Below are 22,759 nucleotides of genomic sequence, written 5' to 3' on the forward strand. Positions count from 1 at the left end.
CCCTAGCCTCTGGTCTACACTTAAACTTGAATAAATGTGAAATCCTCTGTCTTCATGAATCAAATGACCAAGTAATCTGTGGTATACCTGTTAGAGATTCTGTCAAATATTTAGGTATTCACATCTGCAAAAACCAAACTACACGCCAAAATCTCAACTTTCTTCCTAGATTAAATTTAACTAAGAGAATTCTTAACAACTGGCTTCAAAGAGATCTCTCTATCATTGGCAGAGTTCTTCTTTCCAAAGCGGAAGGTCTCTCTCGTTTTGTATATCCAGCATTATCTTTGTACTCTTCAGACTCCACCTGTAAAGATATTAATGACATCTTTTTGAACTTTATTTGGCGTAATAAACAGCACAAATTAAAAAAAGCTGTTCTCTCAAATAATAGGTCTGAAGGGGGTCTTGAAGTTATCAACTTCATTGACATCAATAACACCTTCAAAATTAATTGGTTGAGAAGATGCTTGCTTAATGGTGAAGATTCCTTGTGGTATCTCATTCCTTGCAATATCTTTAAAAAATGTGGTGGTTTACAGTATGTCTTAAAATGTAATTTTTGTCCTTCTAGACTTCCTCTCAAAATGTCTAACTTTCACAGACAAGCTCTCTTAGCATGGAAACTTCTTTATGTTCACAACTTTTCCCCTCATAAAACCCTCCTATGGAATAACAAAGATATCACAGTAAAAAACAAATCTATCTATCTTCCTTCCTGGCATACAAAGGGCATATCTTTTATTATTGACTTATTTGATAAACACGGTAATCTCCTTTCTTATAATGATTTTCTTAGAACCTTTGAATTTCCTATTAGATTTAAAGAATTTAGTCTTGTATGTCAGGCGATTCCTTCTCATACAGTTGATGAAATGTCACCTTTCATACAGCACAAATGGAAGAATTGACCCTAAACTAATTATTGATGGTCGCCCAAAATGTAATAATAAATTCATACGTAACGCCATCCATGTTAAAAATAAGTGTTCTCCAAGAGGGAAATTCTTCTGGGATGAGTTAATTTATGACGTTAAATGGAAAAAAGCATGGTTACTGCCTTATAAGTTTTGCATCTCTAATAAGGTCAAAGAAATACATCTTAAAATCTTACACAAAATTTACCCTTGTAATGCATTCCTATCTAAGTTTATGGATGTGAACAGTAAATGTGTCTTCTGTGATGTAGAGGAATCTATCGCTCATGTATTTTACGAATGTTGTGTTGTGCATGATTTTTGGATTGACCTGAGAAATCATTTTTCTAACTTTCTTAGTGTCTCATACCTGTTCACCAAAAGAGATGTTCTTTGTTATTTTTCTCATAACAACAAGTCTGTTGAATTCATTACCAATTACTTAATTCTCTCCTGTAAATTCTTTATACACAAACACAGATTTCTCAAAACTAAACCGAAGTTTAAGGTGTTTCTACTTGAATTCAACTTTCATCTTAAGTCTCTCAGAATTATAAATGACAAAAAAAATGATCTATTTCTGCAGTATTACGACAGCCTGATGAATGTCTAATCTTAATATTATTTCTAATGACTTTATGGATTTTTGATGATTATAATCTTTGTGTACTCTGTATTCTATGCGTGACCAATGTATGTACCCTTTTTCTTTTTCTTTTTTTTTATTTGTTTCTCTCCTCTTCTAATTGTTATTGTTTTGTTTTGTTTTTTATTACCGTATCGCCTGACTTTTACCTTGTTCCATATCTATTTTTTGTCTAAAAACGATATTGTACTCTAAAAAAAAAAAAAAAAAAAAATACAGTCTATGATGTTGAAAAAAAAAAAAAAAAAAAGCTTGTTGCTACCGCTAATGCTATGGTTCGTTTCTGCGTGTTTCTGACTTGTCAGAACAAAATGGGCAGCTGGATGAAGTTCAGCTTCCACAGGCTTCCTCTCCTCAACCTGGACTCCGGCTAGTTGGCTAGTTGAGATAAAAATGGACCCAAATGCTGAAGCGGAATGATTATTATCAGAATGAGCCGGGCAGTGGTCGGAGCCGCTCCACTGGGGCTAATTTCGTCAAAACGACTCCAAATGACACCAAAGTTGTCTGGGTGAGTAAATGATCGTATTTTATGCTATAAATAAGGTCCAGGTTGTAAAAAACGGAAATTATCCTTTAAGCTGAGCTCTCGGGGGCCACCATATATTTTGGCCACCACACATAACTGTAAACGGATGCATTCAACAAAAAACAAGCGCTCAGTGCATTAAAGCACTCAGGTTTGAGCATTCATGAAGCACTGACAGAAACTCTTACACTGACAGTGATCGAGGAAACAATATTTAATTTGAAAGAACACTTTAATATGAAACTCCTTACTCTGCAGTTAGAGTGCTGTGAATATAAGAAGGAGGGTTTGCTACAAAACAACACAATGACAACTATTACACACTGAAAACAGTCAAGTTTTCAAAGGATTTTTGATGATAAATAAAGCAACATTGATACACTGTTACATAATCACTTCATAATTATAGAGTTGAGTTGCTAAAGTTTCTGTTAAAGATAAAAATGTCTTCTACGCATGATCAACAAAGTTTTATAACACATTTGCAGAGTATGATTCATCTTCCATATAATATAATTTGTAAGGCTTTCTAAATCTACATCTATGGTGTCCAACCATTCAGCACTAACTGAGCAGGTGGGTGATGGAGTTCGATCCACCAGGTAACATAGTGATGTTAGAAGTACTTGTTGTAACATAGGAAGTTCTTTCTCTCCGCACAGTGTCTGGTCTCTACACTGCTTGTGTTTTTGTTGTCCTTGGCCAGCGCTCCACAGTGGTGCCCAATGCCAGGGCAGGTGGGCAGGTCAGGGTACAACACATTTGCCCCGTTCACCCACAGCCAGCCACCAGCCAGGTAACGAAGGCCTATCCACACCTGGGGAGAGGAGGGGCGGGTCACCGGAAGAGTTAACACTGTGGTGTTTCAGCTACACAGTTTGCAAAGGGCTTGAGGTGGGACAGTGATGTTGTCCTGTTTTGATGTTGTGTTTTTTAACAGGAGTACAGTGACATAGCCTAATTATCCTGTTTTCTCATTAGAATGACTGAACACCAGAAATATCAGAAGGAGGTAGTGACAAACACATCAGAGAATATTTAAGTCAAAAACCACATTGCGTCTTTTCATACAAGATAATTTTTCAGACTAGTTCTTATTGGTTAAGGATTGTTGCTAAGAAGAAGTTGGATCATTTCTTCAGGACAGTGAGCTTTGTTATCTTGCAGTGGCATGATTAAAAGATATTTGAGCATGGCCTTTCCCTGCTTCCACAGAAATGCACACTGGCAGAGTTTAATCAGTTAAGTTATCATATATTTTCAAATAGCTTTCCACTAATGTCTTGGAATGATTTTGGACATATAGTAGCTTGAAAGCCAAACTGCAAAGCATTGCCTCAATATTTGATGCCATAAATCAACTCAAATTTCCTCCTCATGCAGCCGTGGCCAGCACAAAACACAGAACCACAGCTGCTTGGAGGAGAGGGCTTATCCGTTGCTGTGTTCCCTCACTTTAAAAAAATGGATCTCAGGTCACACATGTTGATGAATATGATGAACCCACCTCCTCAGTGTCGGCTGGCGTGACCTTGGTCATCACAAAGTCGTCTGTCCCCGGTACCACACTGACAAGCTCGTACTGTGAATGTAGAGCTCTGCAGTGTTCCAGCGCCTCCTCCCAGGTCTTGTTCTCCTTGACCAGGACCACATTGTCTGAGTAGCAGATGAAGGGAAAGCGGTCGGAGCAGCTTTTAGTCTGCATCCTTTTGCCTCGGGAGGAGATGGAGACACAGTTGCCATTGGTACTTGGTTCATCTGTTGCCCAATTTCTGTAGTCAGAGCGCCCTTTGGTCCACGTCCATGTTTCACCTTTGGGACAGATGTTGAAAGTTAATCAGCACTGATGATGAACTGATTTATGCAGACAGACAATCAACCATCTGACCTGCCACAGCGGGAAGACAGGAGCTAGCTCTGCCTACCACATGTTCTCAAAGCTCCTCAGAGACCATCTGCAATTTGGTGCCATCGTAGCAAGTTACTGGGTTGAGTATATACTGCAAGACTAGTTAGGCTAGAACCATGACAGGTTGTGTTTGTATCTTACCATCTCTGTGCAGTCCAGTCCAAACCGGAAAGTCCTGTAAACCAGAAGCTGAACGCAGGTTATGATGGTTATATGTAACTGCCAGATCAGAGTATTGAGTCCGGCAGAACTGCTGGGCCTCGGACCATTTCTTTGTCTGAGGTATGAATCTGAATGAGTATTCAGCGTAATGGTAGAAGTAACAGATAAAGAACTTATAATCTTCACAATCAGCGCCATGAAACCTAGGGAAATATCAATAGAATGATATTATGATATGATATACATGCAGGGTGTTCAAATGTGACTTTGTTATTTCAGTAAATGACAAACTCTGCACTATGCAGCATTAAGATTCAACATGTAAGAACATAACTCACAAGTAAACACTGCTACACTGCAAAACCTCAGGGACTACAAATCTACAAAGAGGCAGCGAGCTCAGTAGCTCCCAACCTGGTGGGCTGGGGCCCACTGGTGGGCTGCAGAAGTATTGCAAGTGGGCTGACAAGTACTTTATAAAACAGTACAATTGTTGTAAAAAGATATAATTATGAAAAGGTTAATGGAATAAATCCCTTTAAAATTAATTGATATTTCAAAAACATTTGAACTGCCAAAAAAAAAGTCCTTTTATTGTGTGTCTTCATTAAGACAAGTGATAGAAACTTAAATGTTGTAATTGCCTTAATATTAAAATCTTACACAATATTAAAGGGATAGTTCAACATTTTGGCAAATTGGCCCATTGCCATAATTGCTATAGTCATAGCAGTAGGTTCGTTACCTTTAATTGTAGGTGTAAGCTATTTTTAGTACAGCGGAGCACAGCAGCAGGCTGCTCAGAGCTACGCTATGGAGGCTAAGGGAATTTCTTGGTTTCCCTCATTAAACTCATCAAATACAAAATCCCAAAACTCCACAGCGCTTTTGTAGACAAGTTGTGACCTGCACAACCACCACGCTATGAGATAATGACGGAACGATACGAAACGGAGCCGTTTTCGAGGTAAATTCATACAAAACCGCTGATGCGCGTTGCGTTCAGGGACAGTTTTTCAGCAAGCAGTCTCCGTATTTACCCTGCATTTACCTCGAAAACGGCTCCGTTTCGTATCGTTCCGTCATTATCTCATAGCGTGGTGGTTGTGCAGGTCACAACTTGTCTACAAAAGCGCTGTGGAGTTTTGGGATGTTGAATTTGATGAGTTTAATGAGGGAAACCAAGAAATTCCCTTAGCCTCCATAGCGTAGCTCTGAGCAGCCAGCTGCTGCGCTCCGCCGTACTGAAAATAGCTTACACCTACAATTAAAGGTAATGAACCTACTGCTATGACTATAGCGATTATGGCAATGGGCCAATTTGCCAAAATGTTGAACTATCCCTTTAAACATATATTTGACATATAAAAAAAAATAGCCTTAGAGAAACATACACATTGATTTCAATTTTAAAACACCACAGTTTGCATAAGAAAAATGCTCAGAAGTGACATTCAATACATGTGATTTGAAGCAACATGAAGAAACACTGGTGCAAAAACAGTCTTTTTACTTACTGTTTACTGATCGAAGAGACATAAGCACAGCCATCATCTAAGGATGGCTCCAGGAATGCCCAAATGATGTAGGTATTATATGGTCGACCATCTGACGACGCCCAGGAACTCAAGTTGGTCAAGTACAGGCCCATCCATGAGTCAGATTGTTGCATGTCCACGTTTGATACATCTGAGTGTGTATAGATGGTGGCCAAGTCACTGTTGCTTGACCTGTTTGGACAAATAACATCAACATTTATTTTACACAGTGATGTGTCAGAATACAAAATGACACTATCAGTGGAGGACACAAGGTTTAGATCATGTACTGTACTACATTTTCCCATTACATAATCTACCTGGATGATTAAAAGGTATTATCTGTGTGCTGCCAAACCTCCAGGGCTCATTAAAGGGATAGTTCACCCAAAATTCAAATTTCATTGAATTTTGAATTATCTACTCACCCTCATGTCGACTAAGAGCTGTGAGAATTTTCAGAGTCCTCCGTTCCTTCTCTGAGTTACGGGAGGGTCCGCACAGCAGTATTTGTCCATATAATGGTTGGGAATGGATACCACTTTTCTTCGTCCAAAAAGACACACCAAAAAACATCCAAATACCTCCATACTGCTCGTCTGTAATGTCCCTCTTGTATTGAAGCCCCAGCATGAGAAATTGTTCCGAAAAAGATTAAATAAGTCTATATTTTAAGCTTGTTTGTAGTGGAAGCTCCCAGTGTCTCAGTTCACTGCTCTTCCTGTGTCAGTGCAAACCGGCGGAACAATTTCTCCTGTCGGGGCTTCAATACAAGAGGGACATTACAGACCAGCAGTATGGAGGTATTTGGATGTTTTTTGGTGTGTCTTTTTGGACGAAGAAAAGTGAGCACCATTCACAACCATTATATGGACAAATACTGCTGCATGGACCCCCCCGTAACTCCGAGAAGGCACGGAGGAAAATTCTCCCAGCCTTTAGTTGACATGAGGGTGAGTAGATATTGAGTGAAATTTGAATTTTGGGTGAACTATACCTTTAACTCAGAAAACAACTGGTCATTCACTGTGAATGAAAGGCTTCAGTGAAAAAAAACTCTGATGATCAAATATGTTTGTAATTGGCAAAGAAAATGCTAATACAAAATGCCAATATGGCCATTATATGCATGTAGGTCATTGAGATAAACAGTCAATACTCTCATCTACACTGTGTGTGGTCACACTGCAGCTTTATACTGTATATTTAAGTTTTTTTCCCTCTCTGATTCTCTGTAAGTTCAATAAAGTCAAATCTTAAGTGTTTAAAACTGACTGACTGAGACACTGACGGAAGAAAAGCCTGCACCACCTGCAGTGACTCTGAGCTTCATCCCAGGTGTAATAATGGTGGATGTATGAATAGCGTTTAACCAGCACAGATCCCAGTCCAGGCGCTGAGTTGGAGAAGAGGAGGAGGAGGAGGAAGGGTCCAGAAAGGATGCTTTTCATCATCGTCATCGGCAACAGCAGCACTGCACTCCTGTTATACAGAGAGTAACTTGTTTGACCATGCTTGTACCTTTGAACAGTGACAAACATTTTGACATTTTTTTGATTTTTTTTGACAACTACATATGGAACTATTAGGAGACTGTTCAGTTACAGTAATGTCAGGCATAAATAATCTCACACAATTTCTGACATACTGTTATTCTATTCTCTGTGCTTGCTTTACAGATTTATAATAAAAATGTTTTATTAATGGACCATTTAAAAAAAAAAATTTTAAACAGATACATTTTCTCTTAATATCTCATGCAGATTAAAGACCAAACCATATTTGTGAATAATATTAAAGGAAACTTTAAACAGTACTTGTTAACCAGTGTTGATGTGTTCCGTCGTGTCCTTTACCTGTCTCGATGTGTTGGTTTTCCGTCTCCTGTGCAGCGATGTCTTCAAGGAGATACACTTGCTCTTGCTTGATAAAGTTGTAGTCTTTGTCTCGCTGCTTTAATTTTACTTGTATGAGAAGAATCATTTGCCTGGCAGACACCCTAAAGTCAACTGTCAGCTCCCTGTCACTGCATCTCCACCAAACATTTGACTATTGGCAAATGACGGAGAGATTTACCTACAGTACAGACCTGAAATAATACAGATACATTATCCTCAAGAGAAACTTCTGTTCAGACTGTGTGGTCAGATTTAAAGTCATTGCTCGTGGTGTATTGATGTGTGTCAAGCCAGAAAAATAAAACATGCTTACAATCTCATTCTCTGAGAGAGCTGAGCTTGGCAGCCCCTTCGGAAATGTATGATTATACATCATTATCTATACTGTATATATCCATGAGGATATGATATACCCATTGTAAAATGTCTATATGTACATTATACAGTATGCTGCAATCCCATATGGTTAAACTATATATTTAAATATTTATGCAAATTCATTGAAACATAATAGAAAGCATATATGCTTACAAGTTACATCTGTATACTGAACTGGCCTTTGTGTTTATTTTCATTGCAGTGCAACAGATGCTTTTTTCTGTTGTTTTTTAAGAAACATTATAAACTGTGAATGTTCTGTATTCCACTGAGTGATTTTATGTGATTTCTTTTTTCTTTTTTTTTTTACAATGTCATTTCCACCAAACACCAAACAGCTCCATGGGGACAGATACGGCAGCCACCACATTGTCACTTCATTTAGCTAAATAATGCTTGGCCAGTCATTGTGGAAAAACTACCCAAGAGTTTCAACTACACACTCACTATTACATGTCTACCTAAGTGCAGCATAAATGTTAATTTAAATAGTTTGACTTGAACCACTGACATGTGCTTATTATATTACAATGACTAAACATGTTATAAATGATCTTATTAATCCACAGTTAAAAATACATTGTGTCAATGTGCCATATACTGCGACAAACGCAGACAAGACACAAACATCTTCATTAGTTTGATGAAACACAAACAAGGAAATCTGTACTGTTTTTGTACTAGCAGCAAGTTTGTGTGGTGTGTTTCCAGCTCATGTGTTTACATCTTGAGGGATTGTTTGTGTTCAATCTATTTGCTTGTGTTTTTTCAGGGCCAGTGTGTTGTTAGCCGGCAAACCTAAGACACAACGAACTGAGACAATGAAAGACACAAAGGATGAATTAATTAAAGACATATTGTGCAGATTTCTTTACCTTGCTGCACTTTAATATATAAATGAAAATGCTAATGACTCACAAATTATGTATTTATGAAAAATATTTACAAGAATTAAACAAGGAGCATTACATTATAGAATTATGAATAATAAACAGAAAACAAAACAGTCTGCATCTCAAGTTTTTTTTTTTTAAAGAACTTGTCACCGTGTAAATATACTCCGAATTTTATCTGAAACAAAAAGAAAAATGATAATTAGTAATGAATATTTTCTGCCTGGCATTCACAACAACTCAAGTCTTATGATTGAAAATGTTTTAGCTAACACTGTAAAAGTTGATGTGTTTAAGCTTCAATTTTCTTTTTCTCAGATGCACAGTTAAAGGAATAGTTCACCAAAAAATGAAATTCAGTCACTACTGACTCAGCCTAAACAGTCCTGCTGTATAGCACTCTGACGATCACGCGTGTGAACGTGAGAGCGCTATAGAGGACTGTCACAGTGCCATGGATACAGAATGTAACAGCACACACACATCACTAAGCAGGTGGTATACAGCATCTAATGCTACATAAACACTACAGCTGTGGTCAGTGTTTTTTCTGTCCCCTGGCACTGAACTTCCTCTTCCTCACCGATCATAAGAAGCTCTCCTATCTCGCTGTCTTGTCTTGTCTTGTCAGTACTGTGCCATGTTGAGTGCCAGCAAAGCGTCTCGGACAAGTAAGGGGTATTATACTGACCCGACCCATAGTTTGAATCAGTGTGGCGGGACACCAAAAAGTGATGGACCTGGCTAGACTGATGCTAAACTCACATGTTTGCAGTCATCTCTGAATCATGTGGTATTGATAATAAACAAAACAAACTTACTTTCAAACACCAGAAACAGGTAGCCATCTTCACAACTTCTAAAGTCAAGAAGCACTTTTTGTGTTTCCAGAACACTTTTGAAGAGTTCATTTGCAAAAGCAGATAACTCAGTTTTTAAAAAATTCTAGAATCTTCATTTTTTATTTTTTATTTACATAAGGTGATATCAGTCAAACCAAAGTTGAGTGACTTTGAGATGTAACAAAACAGACATATCTCAAAAAAATAAAGTTTCATTGAAAACAACACTATGCAAAGAATAATTACAAAGCCTCAGCTCATTTTTCTCAAAATGGCACTTATCTGCTTTTGCAAATGAACTCTTCTTTTGTTTTACAGTTTTGTAGCACATGTCTTGTCAAATATGTTAATTTGTTTTCTGAATTTGTTGCAAGTTTGTATACCTTTGAAAGGATTTTTGTTAAGTTACAATGAATTGAGCACTCAAGGCCACAGTGCTTGTTGAACAGATAAGAAGAAAAGTCTTTGAGTTTTCCATGGGACCCATTTCCCTTGAATTTAAAGAATATGTTGCTCATTCATTTTGGTGAGGTTAAATAAGAATGTTTCATTAATTTATAACAGCAGCAGGTACCAAAGTGTCAGCAAATTCACCTGGGTGAGACATGCTCCTCTCCAGCCGCTTGAGAGACTCTCCTGTCATTGTGTTGATCTCGTCATTAAGCCGCTGTTGGCCGTCCAGAGTCAGGTGCCAGAAACACGACTTCCTCTTCCCATCTCTGCCCAGCTGGTTGCAGGTTTTGTGGAAGCTGCTGTTGAAGCACAGGTTGTGTCGGATGGTGTTCTTCCAGCCGTCCGGAGCCGTCTGGAAGAAGGGGAAGTGCTCTCTGGGAAAGCACAGATAGGAGTTTGAGGAACATGGGGGAGCTCAACCTCCCCTCACCCACCCAAAAATAGACCATGATGCAAGGTGTTGCTCCAAAGCAACTTTACTGTTAGAAATTACCCATAGGCCTCTAAATGTGTCAGCAGTTTGGAAATCTCTGCCCTCCAGCCACTTCATAAATGACTGGATGGGATCCAGTCAGTCAGCAGCCTGTATGTTGTATAATCACATGGGATCTTTGCATAAAACTGTGGCTGTGTTGTGCCAGATTATAAAATTATGACCTGATGAAGTTGTAAATCTGTTGGACTTTGAGGCTCCCAGCATGGCTGCTCTTCAGTGCCAGGGCGATGAGGATACAGTAATTCACTGGTGGACGAGGCCAGCAGCCCGGCTTCACTAGAGACTTATTGTCCTGGAATCAGAAAGCCAAAAATTACTGTTTTGTTAAGCCCACTTATTCATTTTTATTAAACGCCCACTCCATTTATACTGTTTGTGCATGACAAATTTTATTCTAACATTTCTAGAGCAGCTGGAATAAAGATCCACACAGACAGCAACTGAAACTCAAACTTACATGTGATCATCCCCCCACTCCCTCACTCTTACTTTGGTTTTCCTCCCCCTACGTCTGTTCCTGGCTGGTCGACAGGAGAAGTCTTCATTTGGAGTCTAACAAGTAAAAACAGTCACATTGTCTGAATCATCGATGACTCCTGTTATACCCAAGTTCCTAATTAAATAAATTAAAACCTAAAATACTTTCAAGAGCTTCAGTTTATACATTTCTATACATTATTACGAATATGGTAAATGATACAGCTAAAACTGGCAACTACAAAATTTTTGTACCACTTGTAAGTCAATGCATCAGTAATGATGATTTTGTAATAGACAGATGAACAGTGACAAGGCTATGAACGAGTGTGTGTTGTACCATGTAGCTGGTGGAGGACCCAGAGAGCAGCAGCTGCTCCTGGACTGAAGCTTCATCAGGGTCAGACCTGTGGAGCTCTAGAGCAGAGAGCTGCTGGTTCTGGGTCTGAGGTGGTTGGATATCCTCTGCAGCTCCACACAAAGTCTGCTGGTCTGCTGTTTCTACTGCGTACTGGATTGGGCAGACGATGTTTGGATTCACCATCAACCACAGGTTTGGTTTCACGAAGGTGTCTGATGGGAGGAGGATCAGGACGTGATGATGGTCATCAGCAAAAGCAGGTTCACCCAACTGAGCAACATTTTAAAACTTAAAGGGATAGTTCACCCAAAATTCAAATTTCACTCATTATCTACTCACCCTCACTAAGGGCTGGGAGAAGTTTCAGAGTCCTCCGTGCCTTCTCTGAGTTATGGGGGGCTCGGCGCAGCACTGCATGTCTATATGACAGTTGCGAATGGGCCTCACTTTTCTTCGTCCAAAAAGACACACCAAAAAACATCCAAATACCTCCATAGTGCTAATCTGTAATGTCCCTCTTGTATTGAGAAATTGTTCCGAAAAAAATTAAATAAGTATGTTTTTTTAAGCTTGTTTGTAGCTGAAGCTCCCAGCACTGCTCTTCCTGGTCCGTCCAAATCTCACGCGGATTTGCATTGACACCCAGTTCACGGCTCCACAAATCGCACGAGATTCCGGCAGACAACACTGGGAGCTTCAGCTACAAACAAGCATAAAACATATACTTATTTAATTTTTTTCGGAACAATTTCTCAATACAAGAGGGACATTACAGATGAGCACTATGGAGATATTTGGATGTTTTTTGGTGTGTCTTTTTGGACAAAGAAAAGTGAGGCCTGTTCGCAACCGTCATATGGACATGCAGTGCTGCACGGAACCGCGCTGTAACTCAGAGAAGCCACGGAGGACTCTGAAACTTCTCCCAGCCCTTAGTCCACATGAGGGTGAGTAGATAATGAGTGAAATTTGAATTTTGGGTGAACTATCCCTTTAAGGGGAGGAGGAGACGCCAAGTAGTGCACAGCACATGTACATTATATAATTAAAACATGCTGTGAACAAAAGTTAACATGTTGACACTTTGACCAACTCAGCTGTGTTTTTCTAAAACTTGTATGCAGCAAATCAGTTTTGAAATTAAGTGATCTATATTCCTGATCAATTAATGGTCTGAGACTTTCTCGGTATCAGTGCTGGTGTCTGCTTAATAATAATAATAATAATAATAATACATTTTATTTGGAGGCGCCTTTCAGGACACTCAAGGTCACCTTACAAAGCAGAGGCTGATAAGAACCAATGCTCCTTCAAACTTCACAGGTGAACTTACAACTGTCTGGGTTTAATTTAGAAATGATGTCCTTACATTGGTTGATCAACTATGAGAAAAATATTGTTAGTGTTGTGTTCATTCAGATTGTGGTTCTCTCATTTCTATAGGTTTGCTCTACACAATACTGTAGGACTGACAGAGACTTTCCTCTCAGCTCACCTGACATCTTATCATAGAAGATGAACTCATCTTTTCTTCTGGAGGCTCTTGCAGGAGGCCGCTGGACCACATATTGATCGTTCAGTTTGTCGTCTGTCAGACACGGACACAGAAACACAGCGTTAGTCTGCACTATATCAATTTGACATCTGATTGAAGTAAAACACGTCAAACATCGTCACAAGCACATTATAAATCTTTTCACCAGACCTTCAAGACTCAGACACCAGTCATTTTGATCAAAACTGGAGAAAATGTTAAGTAAAAAAGTATTCAGACCTAAAGCTGTACCAGAGTTACAACACAACATTTTGGAAAAAAATAACCACATTCTATTCTATCACTGCATTATCAGTCGCTCTCAGCAGATCACTGCACTGTCACTTTTCAATATGGAAAGGTCCATGTAAGACTATAGAGGACCTTCAGATTTACAATAGGCCTAGGGTTTATACCAAAAAAGATTACTACAATGGAAAAGGTATTGACGCATCAGAAAACAAACAAACATATGCAAACAAACTTGCAATCAAAGATGACATCCATTATAAGTTTGCACAACATTTGTGCCTGTGTGTGTATGTTTATGAGAAAGACTGGTCATGCTCTTTTTTAACATATATGAAGAAATTTGTTACAGTGAGATGACTGATACATCAACACAATGAGAACATGTCTCTATTAGTGGAACGTGAGTAGATAATGAAAGTTTGTACAAATACAATGAAAAATGCGTGAAAGTGCAGGGGAGGTGAACTCATCTGAGAGCAGCATTCAGAGGTGTAGGAATAGTGTTCCCAGTGTGAGCGCTACATTAAAGCGACTGAGAGGAACTGTTAACAGAAACACGGTCACCATGGTAAACCTGGTCGGTGGTCGTTGCCAGTTTCAGCTCCTTGTCCATGTCCCAGTCCGTCAGGCCGACGGTGCAGTGCAGGTCAAAGAGCTGAGCTGTGGTTCTCAGCTGGAAGGTCATGTCTGGATGTGCTTCATGCCTTTGTTTCTCTCTCTGAGAGCCACACTTCACTTTACAGCACCTGGAGCTGCACAGCCTGATTGGACTTAATTAAACCTGCAGCCTGTGATCAGTCACCTATTGGTGCCTCCAGTTACATCAGAGACAAATGTTTCATACATTAAAATCAGTGATAACTCAGGATCTGTATTTAGAGTTTAAGAATTAAAGCTGGGGTAGGCAGGATTTGTTTTAAAAACAAAATATTAACCTTTTGGGGGGTCCCTGATTGGTTGAGGGGCCGGCCCCACTCTGTCCTAACAAATCGGGAGGACAGAGTAGGGCTGACCCTTTAGCCTTAGAGCTGATATTTGTATTTATACACATTTTCCTACAAAAAAACCAAACACTAGTTTATTTAGTAACTGGTTCCTCCCAAAAACATTTAAGAATTTGAAACAATTAAATTTCCTACTGTGGATATTCTAAAAGAAATCATCCCATCCTATTAGCAAACAGTTACCAATTAAAAACACATCACAGTCTTTGTTCCACCAGAACAAAAAACTATTTTCATAAAGAATTTGAAGGCATTTCATGTAAATTTCTCCAGACCTTTGCGAGTGCAGTTCAGTCTGTTTATTTTTTCATCACATTTACAGTACACATTTCACGAGTAAGAAACAGATCAAAACAGCAATAAATCAATTTACAGCATGAGAAAACAAAAATCATAGAGTCATCTTTAAATATCTATATACCTTTTATAGTCATTAACATTACATCTGCCATATACTCCATAAGATTTTGCCTCGCGCTCATTTACAGAAGCCGGTGAGGGCAGGAAGCCTCTGTTCAGCCGTTTGTACTTTTAATGTATAACAACACTTTTGTTAAGACGGCAAATCAGGCGGGGCTCACACATTTCACGTGTTAGGTTCAGGGGGAAACCACATTAATGAGCAGACATGCTGACAAAACCACTAAAACAGAAATAAATACAGGCTGTATAGAACCTGGTGGTGACTGACACTGAGCAGAGGAATGTTTTCATCTCGGCTTTGAGCTTTGATATGAGGTCGCCTTTATAATGATTTTTAGTGGGTGATTCATCCAAAACATAAAGCACACTGAACCCTCAGGCGTGGTTCATGTGCCCAGATACAGTAGCAACATGATCTTTGAGAGGTGGTTGGTGTTTGGTGGGGAAAAAATCTATCTGAACTAAATCTCCAATTTTTCTTTTTTTTCTACCAGCTCTTGAGTCAGGTAAACAAGGAGTCAAGAAGTTTAGACAGTCAGAGGTTAATTGTTTGAAAGTCAAATGAGTCGAGTCCTTCATCCTAACACCAGCACCAACCACCTCTGCTGGATCACACTCATGTGACTCTCTGGTTGATTATTTGTTTTACAACCAGAGCTCACATTACAAAAAGTACCAGGCTGTCACGAACCAATTCACACCCATAAGTGAAGAATGGAGAAAATTTAGCATGAAACCATCACAATCGTCAACACCGAGCTGAGGCTGGAGACGAGACGTAAGACTGAATGAAATGATGAAGGGAAGAAGAGAAGGACTGGGGTTGGGAAGTTTAAAAGATGGGAATGTAGTTGTCGATCTTGGCGCGATGCCTCTGCGCAATGCACTCCGCGATCCAGACAATGTTCCTGCACTCCTGCTCCTTCAGTTTGACGTAGGCGTAGAAAACACTGAAGTGGAACTGGTTGAGGAAGGCCAGCTTGTTCAACTTCACCTGCAGGAAGAAGGAGGGAAAGGAAATGATGTTGAGTTATGTCAGATCTCATCAATCGACAGAGCTGCACAATCTCAGAGCCAATGTGATCACATTTAAGACTCTTTTTTGGGGACATTTAGATTTTTGGGGGGGCAATTTGCATCAGTGCTGCAAGACATGAGTCCATAAACCTGCACCAACAGATTCCTACACTGTACAGTGTTTCCCATTAATTAACGGGACTATGGTGGCCCGCCACCCGCCACAGTCTCTCAGAAAAAAAAAAGATGTTCATTTAACATCGTTTGACCATCTCTCATCTCTGCCAGTCAGCCCCTCCTCCTGCTGGACTCGGTCTTACTCGTGTGCACGCGCACATCCAAACACGTACTCATGTACAGGTTGGGTAGGAACGCTAATAAGCGCTAAATTGCTAATTGTACTGTGTTCAAATTACCCCTCGCGACCCCCACAACCTCCCTTGTCAGACAGTCCGACCCCGCCATAGCCTCTAAAAAATCCTGTGGGAAACACTACTGTATTCTGTATTATTATACAATACATTTGTCATTCAAGCTGCAGCAGTTCCACCTTCCGCCACAATGTGGGTTTCTACGTCAGCATGGCACTGTTTACATTACACACTGACTCCATGGGCAGACGAAAAAGCAACAATAGGAAGATTAAGGATTAAAAAAACAAACACGGCCTAACAGTGATAAATGTGTTTCTGAAGACATGTGTGACCTCATGCTCAAAGAAGCGGTCCTCCAGTGTCTTGTCTCCTGGGTTACTGCCGGCGCCTTCAAACAGCAGCTTGTACTCCTAACGACAGAAGCAACAGATTCAGATACAGATCACTGAAACAATCTAGCTCATAATCAACTCATCAAACAGTGTTTCACTAACATAGTGACTTGGACACAAAAAGGACAGAAAGAGGCAAAAAATACAACAACCCAGAGACACAAGTGAACACAAGTTTAACCAAAACCATGTTGGTAAAATTATCTGCAGGTCAGAATGATTCACTGTGCTGTCTAAAATCAGAGGGACCGTATGAAAACGGACACGTGGACTTACAGGGTAGAAGTCAGCTACGGCCTTGACCTGCTCGTAGTCATCTGCTCGGGCCAGCTGAGCAAGGCCTTCTGGGTAAAGCTTGCCGCAATGGGGGAAAAGCTTAGCGCGGTCCTCCTTGGACAGCTCTGTGCCAAATGAATTGATGGTGATGATGAAGGCTCTTCTGTCGGCCTCAAACTGCAGCAGAAGGAGGAAGTCAGTGCAGCAGTAACAAGAGATGTTTTTTTTTTTTTTTTTAAAAAAGCATGTGTCAGTTCAAGGATTAGCAACTCAGAGTTTTCATGCACACACATTCATCTTATAGCTGCTCCTGTTGAACAAGTTACATTTTGTATAAAATATAAGTTTGCTGTTGACTCACCTCCAGAATAGGACACATGGTGTCAGCTGTGGTCCCTCCCAGGTTGGAGCAGAACTTATAGAAAGCTTCCAAATAAGCCTGAGAGGACATCGCACAAAATGTACTTTAAAAGACCCCAAAAGAAACCAATGCTTATAATAATGAGAATACATTTTTCAGTTTGAACTGTCTTCAAAATCTCTTTTCATCCCAAAACTAATAAAGCAGAACAGTTCCCAAGTTTAATTGTTGTCAGTTAGGAAGATGCCTATTAATTACATTGCATATGAAAAAAAGTCATGATCTGTGTAGAGATTAACTTTGCAACTGAAGAGCTGTTGCTGGTATCAACTCGTAGATTACTTGTGATTTTTAACAGATTTTTTTTGTTAACTTTCTTCTCTTTCAGTCATTGTGCCTTTTTTTCTGATTTTTTTTTTTTTACCTTGTAGAGTGTGTTACGAATGATTTCAATGTTCATCTCATCCAAGTCCTGTTCAGATATACAGTCCTGGAAGAAAGCAGCTGAGAAGAAAAGAGAGAATTTAACATTTAAGGTTCAATTTTTCTCTAAGCTTTGGCGCCATCTCTTGTTCAGTTTGATACATTACTGTCCAGTCTCCACCTCCTCCTGGGTTTTAATTCTAGTTTGCTATGGAGATACATACCCAGGGGTGTGTCCACCAGAATGGCGTTGTACAGCTCGGCAGGGGTCTGGGCGATGTTGACCGCCTCCATCTGCTCGAAGCTGCCCAGTGGGTGACACTTTGGCACCAACTCGGAGATGGCCCGCTGGTGCAGAGTGCCCGTGATCAGCAGGATGACGTTGTCGATCATGTAGCTGTACCTGAGGTCACAAGGAGGACAAAACAGTGAAGTCAGCTCCTTAGTCTGGGCCAGATCACACTGTGAGCAGCTTTCTGGACATTTCCCTGTGTCTGTTTTTGTTATCATAGTACAGGTTACATGACGTGTAAATTGACACCACACTTTTTGTTATAGATGACATTGGTGATGATTGTGGTGAAAAAAAGAAAATAGACAAACAAAAAGAAGCAGCAACTGTTTATTCACTGATTAATTATTTGTAATTCCTTATACTCCCTCCAAACCAATTGTTATTGAGGTTTGGATATCACCTTGAAAACATGGTGCTGCTTTGCTGACACTTTCAAAATGGTCACTGGTGATGTGACTTATGTATAGCCAATAGTAAATGGGCAGCACTTATTTATGATGTAGGTCTTTTCTAGTCTTGCGTCCACTCACAGCCGAAGCCATTCACCTGCTACTTTTAGTATTTCTACAAACGTACGTGATAAAGTCCATGAAGCTGGCCAGTGGCTCGTACGACTGGTTCCTCATATGGCGAAACTCCACCACCATCTTCTCCTTCAGCTTGTCATCAATGACCGACACAGTAAGAGGGGACGCCTCATTAGCCAGGAAGCTGCCATAGTCTGTGCTCTGCAGGTGGAGCTTCAGATCTGCATGAGAGATGGATGAACAGGAAAATACATCATTTAAAATAAAAACCCAAGTCTTCAAATGTCCTGTTTTGTAAGGCAAAAAATGTAATTCTACTTTCACAAAAGGATCATATAAAAAGTTAAATACATATTTGCAGGTGTGTCTGACCATTGTTGTGAGGTCAGACACACCTGGATTAATCAGTTTGTTCAATATTGTAAAACAGGAAATAAAGGAGCTGGCTTAAGTTCAGGAAGTAGTGGAGCTGGGCATAAAGCTTAACTGATCACCGAAATAGCTGACTTTTTAAATTGTATTGTTGTTAGTGCTACCATTGATACTGATTTCACAATACCGTAGCCTATACAAAATAACTAACTATTAGGTTTTTGTTGTGTAATATTTAACACGTATTGATCAGTGAATGATCAACAATATCGAAAAGTAGGATTGTATTATATAACCACTGGTTCTCTAACTGAACCATACCCATGTCACCTGTCATAAAGGCAATCACAATACGTTTATAGCAGTGTATTTACACTTACATTGCAGCAATGATAGCTGGTGAACAGCTACAACCAGTGGGTAGATATAATCGAAACAAAACCATCAATGTCAGTGTAATACAGGAAAACCTACTTTAACTTGTCATTTTGCTAAATTGTACAATTGTACAATATGTATTCACACCGAATAGATGTTTCATTTCCTCTTAAAAATCCATCATTGGCCAATACGTTGACACACAACACTGACCTAGCTCAAGTTAGCATACTGCTAGCTAGGTTAGCGATCATGAAAAGGGGCATTTTAAAATAATATTTCTCATTCAATCTGTTTAAAGTGATAACAGGAAGCTTAATGGCTGGCATTAAATTGTGATAACATATAATGACAGGCCGTATAGTCCACAACAACACCAGCATTATCGTTGATGTACACCGAGCTACCTGCTAGCTGACGACAGCTGACGTTAGCTCGTAGGATTAGCCCCGGTGGCTAGCTGTTAGCCGTTTGCTGTCACCTGTGTTGACTCACCTTCCAGGGTCTCGCACTGAACCAGGTTTAAATAATCCGCCTGGGACAGTATTCCAGCTTTAAAGCCCCTGACCAGCCCCTCCAGGTAGCCGTTGTCCACATTAAAATACAGCTCGGAGAAAGGCATCCTGTCCGATCGTCAGCTCCGTCTCTGCCGCAGGAGAACCGTCCGTCCGTCCGGCTGGAGTTAGCGTCAGCTGACTGGAGCATGTGACCGTCACCTGATCATCATCTGCGTGTGTGTGTGTGTGTGTGTGTGTGTGTGTGTGTGTGTGTGTGTGTGTGTGTGTGTGTGTGTGTGTGTGTGTGTGTGTGTGTGTGTGTGTGTGTGTGTGTGTGTGCTCTGAGAAATTTGCTAAATATTAAATAATGTAGGCTATCTAAAAAATGTTTTTATTTTAAACATATAATATTGTTAAAAAACTGACAGAAGTAGCCTAGGCTAATTATTTCAAGTTAATGTTGTTGTTGTTTTTACATAAAATACAATAATTTAAAACAAAACAACAATTAGCCTAATTTAAAACTGAATAAACTAAATTGATCTAAAATGTGTCCAGAAGGAAACTGACTCTGCTGCAATGTGATTCACATGATTTAGGCCAGTAGAGAGCAGTGCATGGTAGGTTTTGTTGTATGTATTGTGAGTGATTCAGTGACAGGTAGCTACATTACATAACATTACAAAATACATTAAAATACAGTTAATTGATTATAGTTATTCTCTTTATTTTAGAGGTGTGTGAAATCAGTATTGAGAATAAAAAAGTGCAATTTTCATTCAATGATCATTTCAAAGACTGAAAGAACAAGGATAACAATCAAGAAACCACCAAAATCTGAGGTCTATCTGAGATTGTCATTTTTAATATTCAGGATAATTCATTTTAGTTGAATGAGAGAAACGGAGAAGCTACAACTTTGTACATGGTGTCCATTGAATCAAATAAGAAACAAAAATGTCACGAAATACTGAAGATAGGTTGTTGCATGTGCATAGTGTTATGATGTCACACACAGTTAAGTTATCTTTGACCATGTCATCATTTCATTTTATCCAAATAGACATATGAGTTAAATTGTGTCATAATTAATGCATGATTCCTCTGAGTTCTGGCCCAAAATGACCTTTCACCTTTGATCACCAAGTTTTACTCAATCCAACTTTGAGTGCATGTTTGGGCCAGATATGATGCAGAGTCTGTAAATCACGGTGATCGTCCATGTCTGTGGAGTTTGCATGCTCCCCCTTCGCCTGCATGGGTTCTCTCCAGGTTCTCCAACTTACACCCACACATATGATTAACTGGTGACTGTAAATTACCTATATGTGAGTGGTTGTTTGTCTCTAAATGTCGGCACTGTGATAGACTGTTGACCTATTGTAGGTAAACCCCATATGGATAGATGACTAGCAGACATGACTTAACAGTTATGTACATCACAATATTCAATGACACACCTAAACATAATCATACTCTGTCAAAACAACCTCATACATATTGTTCTCTAATGTCTATGACCTATTTCTTAGTCAGAGACCAAACTGGAGCTGATGAGACACACCAGAGACTGATGGATGGTTTCATTTGAAGCTATGCTCCTTTTGTTTAAATCTCACATCGCACAAGTCCTCATTCATGACGAATAAAATACACACTGGGTTGTTTTTGATGCTCTGGGTTAGATCCAATTAACGGAAATCTTCACACTGCAGTACAGAGTGATGGATTAAATGCAAAGAGCTTCCAATTTTGAACACAATTTTTTGTGTTCATCTTTCTGCTTTAACAATGACAGTCACTTTTGTCTTTTAGCTTCTCTGACTTTTTGTGTCTCTTGTGCATTTCTTCAAGTTTTAGTAGCCTATCTTTTATAGTTATTTTGCATCTCTTTGGGGTAGTTTTGTGACTCTTTGGTGGCTGTTTTATATCTTTTTGTGGTTGTTTTGTATCTCTTTTGGTTGTTATTTGTCTCTGTGTGGTTGTTGTTTTTTTGGTCTCTTCGTGATTATTTTGTGTCTTTGTGTTTGTTTTTGTCTGTTTGTGGCTGTGTCCGATTGAGACTCGTTGAGCATCTTTGATTTCGCAGCAAGAAATGTGAAAACTCATGCAAGGGCTCTGCGTGTGATAGACCTATTCATCCATCACGGTGGCGTCACGCTGAGCAATCACAGAGAACATCCAGTGAAAGCAATTAAGTTGCTGGTTTTACAGGTTGTGAGTTAATTGGAGGACAACACCTTTTTATTTTTGGAAGAGAGTCAGATTCTGCTCACTGGCATGTTGTATGAAAGGCAAGTAGTGCTTTCTCAGTAGGCCTACTGTACATTCTCAGTACAAGGTGCTTATGAAAACATGATGCAGAATGTGCTATTACTTCTACTTTTCAGATGTTACCTCTCAGTTTCTGCTCTCAGCCTCAATCACTTGACGCATTAGTTCTTGACCTCAGCCTGTAAAGTGCCTTGAGGTAATGCTTGTCATGATTTGGCGCTAAATAACAAATAAAACTAGAAAAAACATTTCCAAGAATGGAAATGGTGTGAATGCTTCCAGCAATGCTGAATGAGCTGAAGAAATTGTTGAAAGAAAGAAAGAAAGAAAGAAAGAAAGAAAGAAAGAAAGAAAGATTGAAACAAGAGAGAAAAAAGAAAAGGACAGAAAGAAAGAAAGAAAGAAAGAAAGAAAGAAAGAAAGAAAGAAAGAAAGAAAGAAAGAAAGAATCAAACAAACAAAGAAGTAAAAAGACAGAAATGGAGTGAAAGAAAGAAAGAAAGAAAGAAATGGAGTAAAAACAAAGGAAGAGAAAAGGAGTAGAAAGAAAGAAAGAAAGAAAGAAAGAAAGAATCAAACAAACAAAGAAGTAAACAAACAGAAATGGAGTGAAAGAAAGAAAGAAAGAAAGAAATGGAGTAAAAACAAAGGAAGAGAAAAGGAATAGAAAGAAAGAAAGAAAGAAACAATCAAACAAACAAAGAAGTAAAAAGACAGAAATGGAGTGAGTGAAAGAAAGAAAGAAAGAAAGAAAGAAAGAAAGAAAGAAAGAAAGAAAGAAAGAAAGAAAGAAAGAAAGAAAAAGAGAGAGGGGGATGATAGATAGAAAGAGGTAGATGGATGGATGGATGGATGGATGGA

General features: G+C 39.3%; 3 protein-coding genes across 3 annotated transcripts; all 3 read right to left on the reverse strand.

Annotated features, from left to right (window-relative positions):
• Positions 1 to 2,708: 2,708 nt before the first annotated feature.
• Positions 2,709 to 7,242, reverse strand: LOC146990171 (secretory phospholipase A2 receptor-like). The gene is made up of 5 exons (XM_085773040.1): positions 7,223 to 7,242; positions 5,681 to 5,893; positions 4,143 to 4,366; positions 3,600 to 3,904; positions 2,709 to 2,909 (listed from the first exon to the last, which is right to left on the reverse strand). The coding sequence occupies exons 1-5, from the start codon at positions 7,240 to 7,242 to the stop codon at positions 2,709 to 2,711; spliced, it is 963 nt and encodes a 320-aa protein (XP_085629166.1).
• Positions 7,243 to 8,903: 1,661 nt separating this feature from the next.
• foxr1 (forkhead box R1) lies at positions 8,904 to 14,011 on the reverse strand. Its single transcript, XM_085773139.1, has 7 exons — positions 13,850 to 14,011; positions 12,995 to 13,087; positions 11,479 to 11,711; positions 11,151 to 11,213; positions 10,823 to 10,953; positions 10,307 to 10,539; positions 8,904 to 9,048 (listed from the first exon to the last, which is right to left on the reverse strand). The coding sequence occupies exons 1-7, from the start codon at positions 13,968 to 13,970 to the stop codon at positions 9,020 to 9,022; spliced, it is 903 nt and encodes a 300-aa protein (XP_085629265.1). The 5' UTR covers positions 13,971 to 14,011; the 3' UTR covers positions 8,904 to 9,019.
• Positions 14,012 to 14,573: 562 nt separating this feature from the next.
• Positions 14,574 to 19,825, reverse strand: LOC146990173 (V-type proton ATPase subunit d 1). The gene is made up of 8 exons (XM_085770037.1): positions 19,623 to 19,825; positions 18,427 to 18,598; positions 17,780 to 17,958; positions 17,557 to 17,636; positions 17,133 to 17,210; positions 16,772 to 16,948; positions 16,436 to 16,513; positions 14,574 to 15,706 (listed from the first exon to the last, which is right to left on the reverse strand). Exons 1-8 carry the CDS (start codon positions 19,747 to 19,749, stop codon positions 15,545 to 15,547), a joined length of 1,053 nt encoding a protein of 350 aa, XP_085626163.1. The 5' UTR covers positions 19,750 to 19,825; the 3' UTR covers positions 14,574 to 15,544.
• Positions 19,826 to 22,759: the final 2,934 nt, after the last annotated feature.

The sequence above is a fragment of the Trachurus japonicus genome, chromosome 3 (assembly GCF_045865225.1).
Source record: "Trachurus japonicus isolate A0001 chromosome 3, Traja_1.0".
Taxonomy (NCBI): domain Eukaryota; kingdom Metazoa; phylum Chordata; class Actinopteri; order Carangiformes; family Carangidae; genus Trachurus; species Trachurus japonicus.

Coding starts and splice junctions, on each gene's coding strand:
- LOC146990173 (XM_085770037.1), bottom strand. CDS start 19,749: ATGCCTTTCTCCGAGCTGTATTTTAATGTGGACAACGGCTACCTGGAG. Junction 18,599..19,622: donor TCAGTGCGAGACCCTGGAAG/GTGAGTCAACAC, acceptor TCTCTCATGCAG/ATCTGAAGCTCCACCTGCAG. Junction 15,707..16,435: donor ACCGCTTCTTTGAGCATGAG/GTCACACATGTC, acceptor TTCTTCCTGCAG/GTGAAGTTGAACAAGCTGGC.
- foxr1 (XM_085773139.1), bottom strand. CDS start 13,970: ATGACCTTCCAGCTGAGAACCACAGCTCAGCTCTTTGACCTGCACTGC. Junction 10,954..11,150: donor GTAGGGGGAGGAAAACCAAA/GTAAGAGTGAGG, acceptor TTCTGATTCCAG/GACAATAAGTCTCTAGTGAA. Junction 9,049..10,306: donor GAGGAGCATGTCTCACCCAG/GTGAATTTGCTG, acceptor TTTTTGTTTCAG/ATAAAATTCGGAGTATATTT.
- LOC146990171 (XM_085773040.1), bottom strand. CDS start 7,242: ATGTTTGTCACTGTTCAAAG. Junction 5,894..7,222: donor ATGTTTGTCACTGTTCAAAG/GTACAAGCATGG, acceptor TTGTCCAAACAG/GTCAAGCAACAGTGACTTGG. Junction 3,905..4,142: donor GACTGGACTGCACAGAGATG/GTAAGATACAAA, acceptor TCTGTCCCAAAG/GTGAAACATGGACGTGGACC.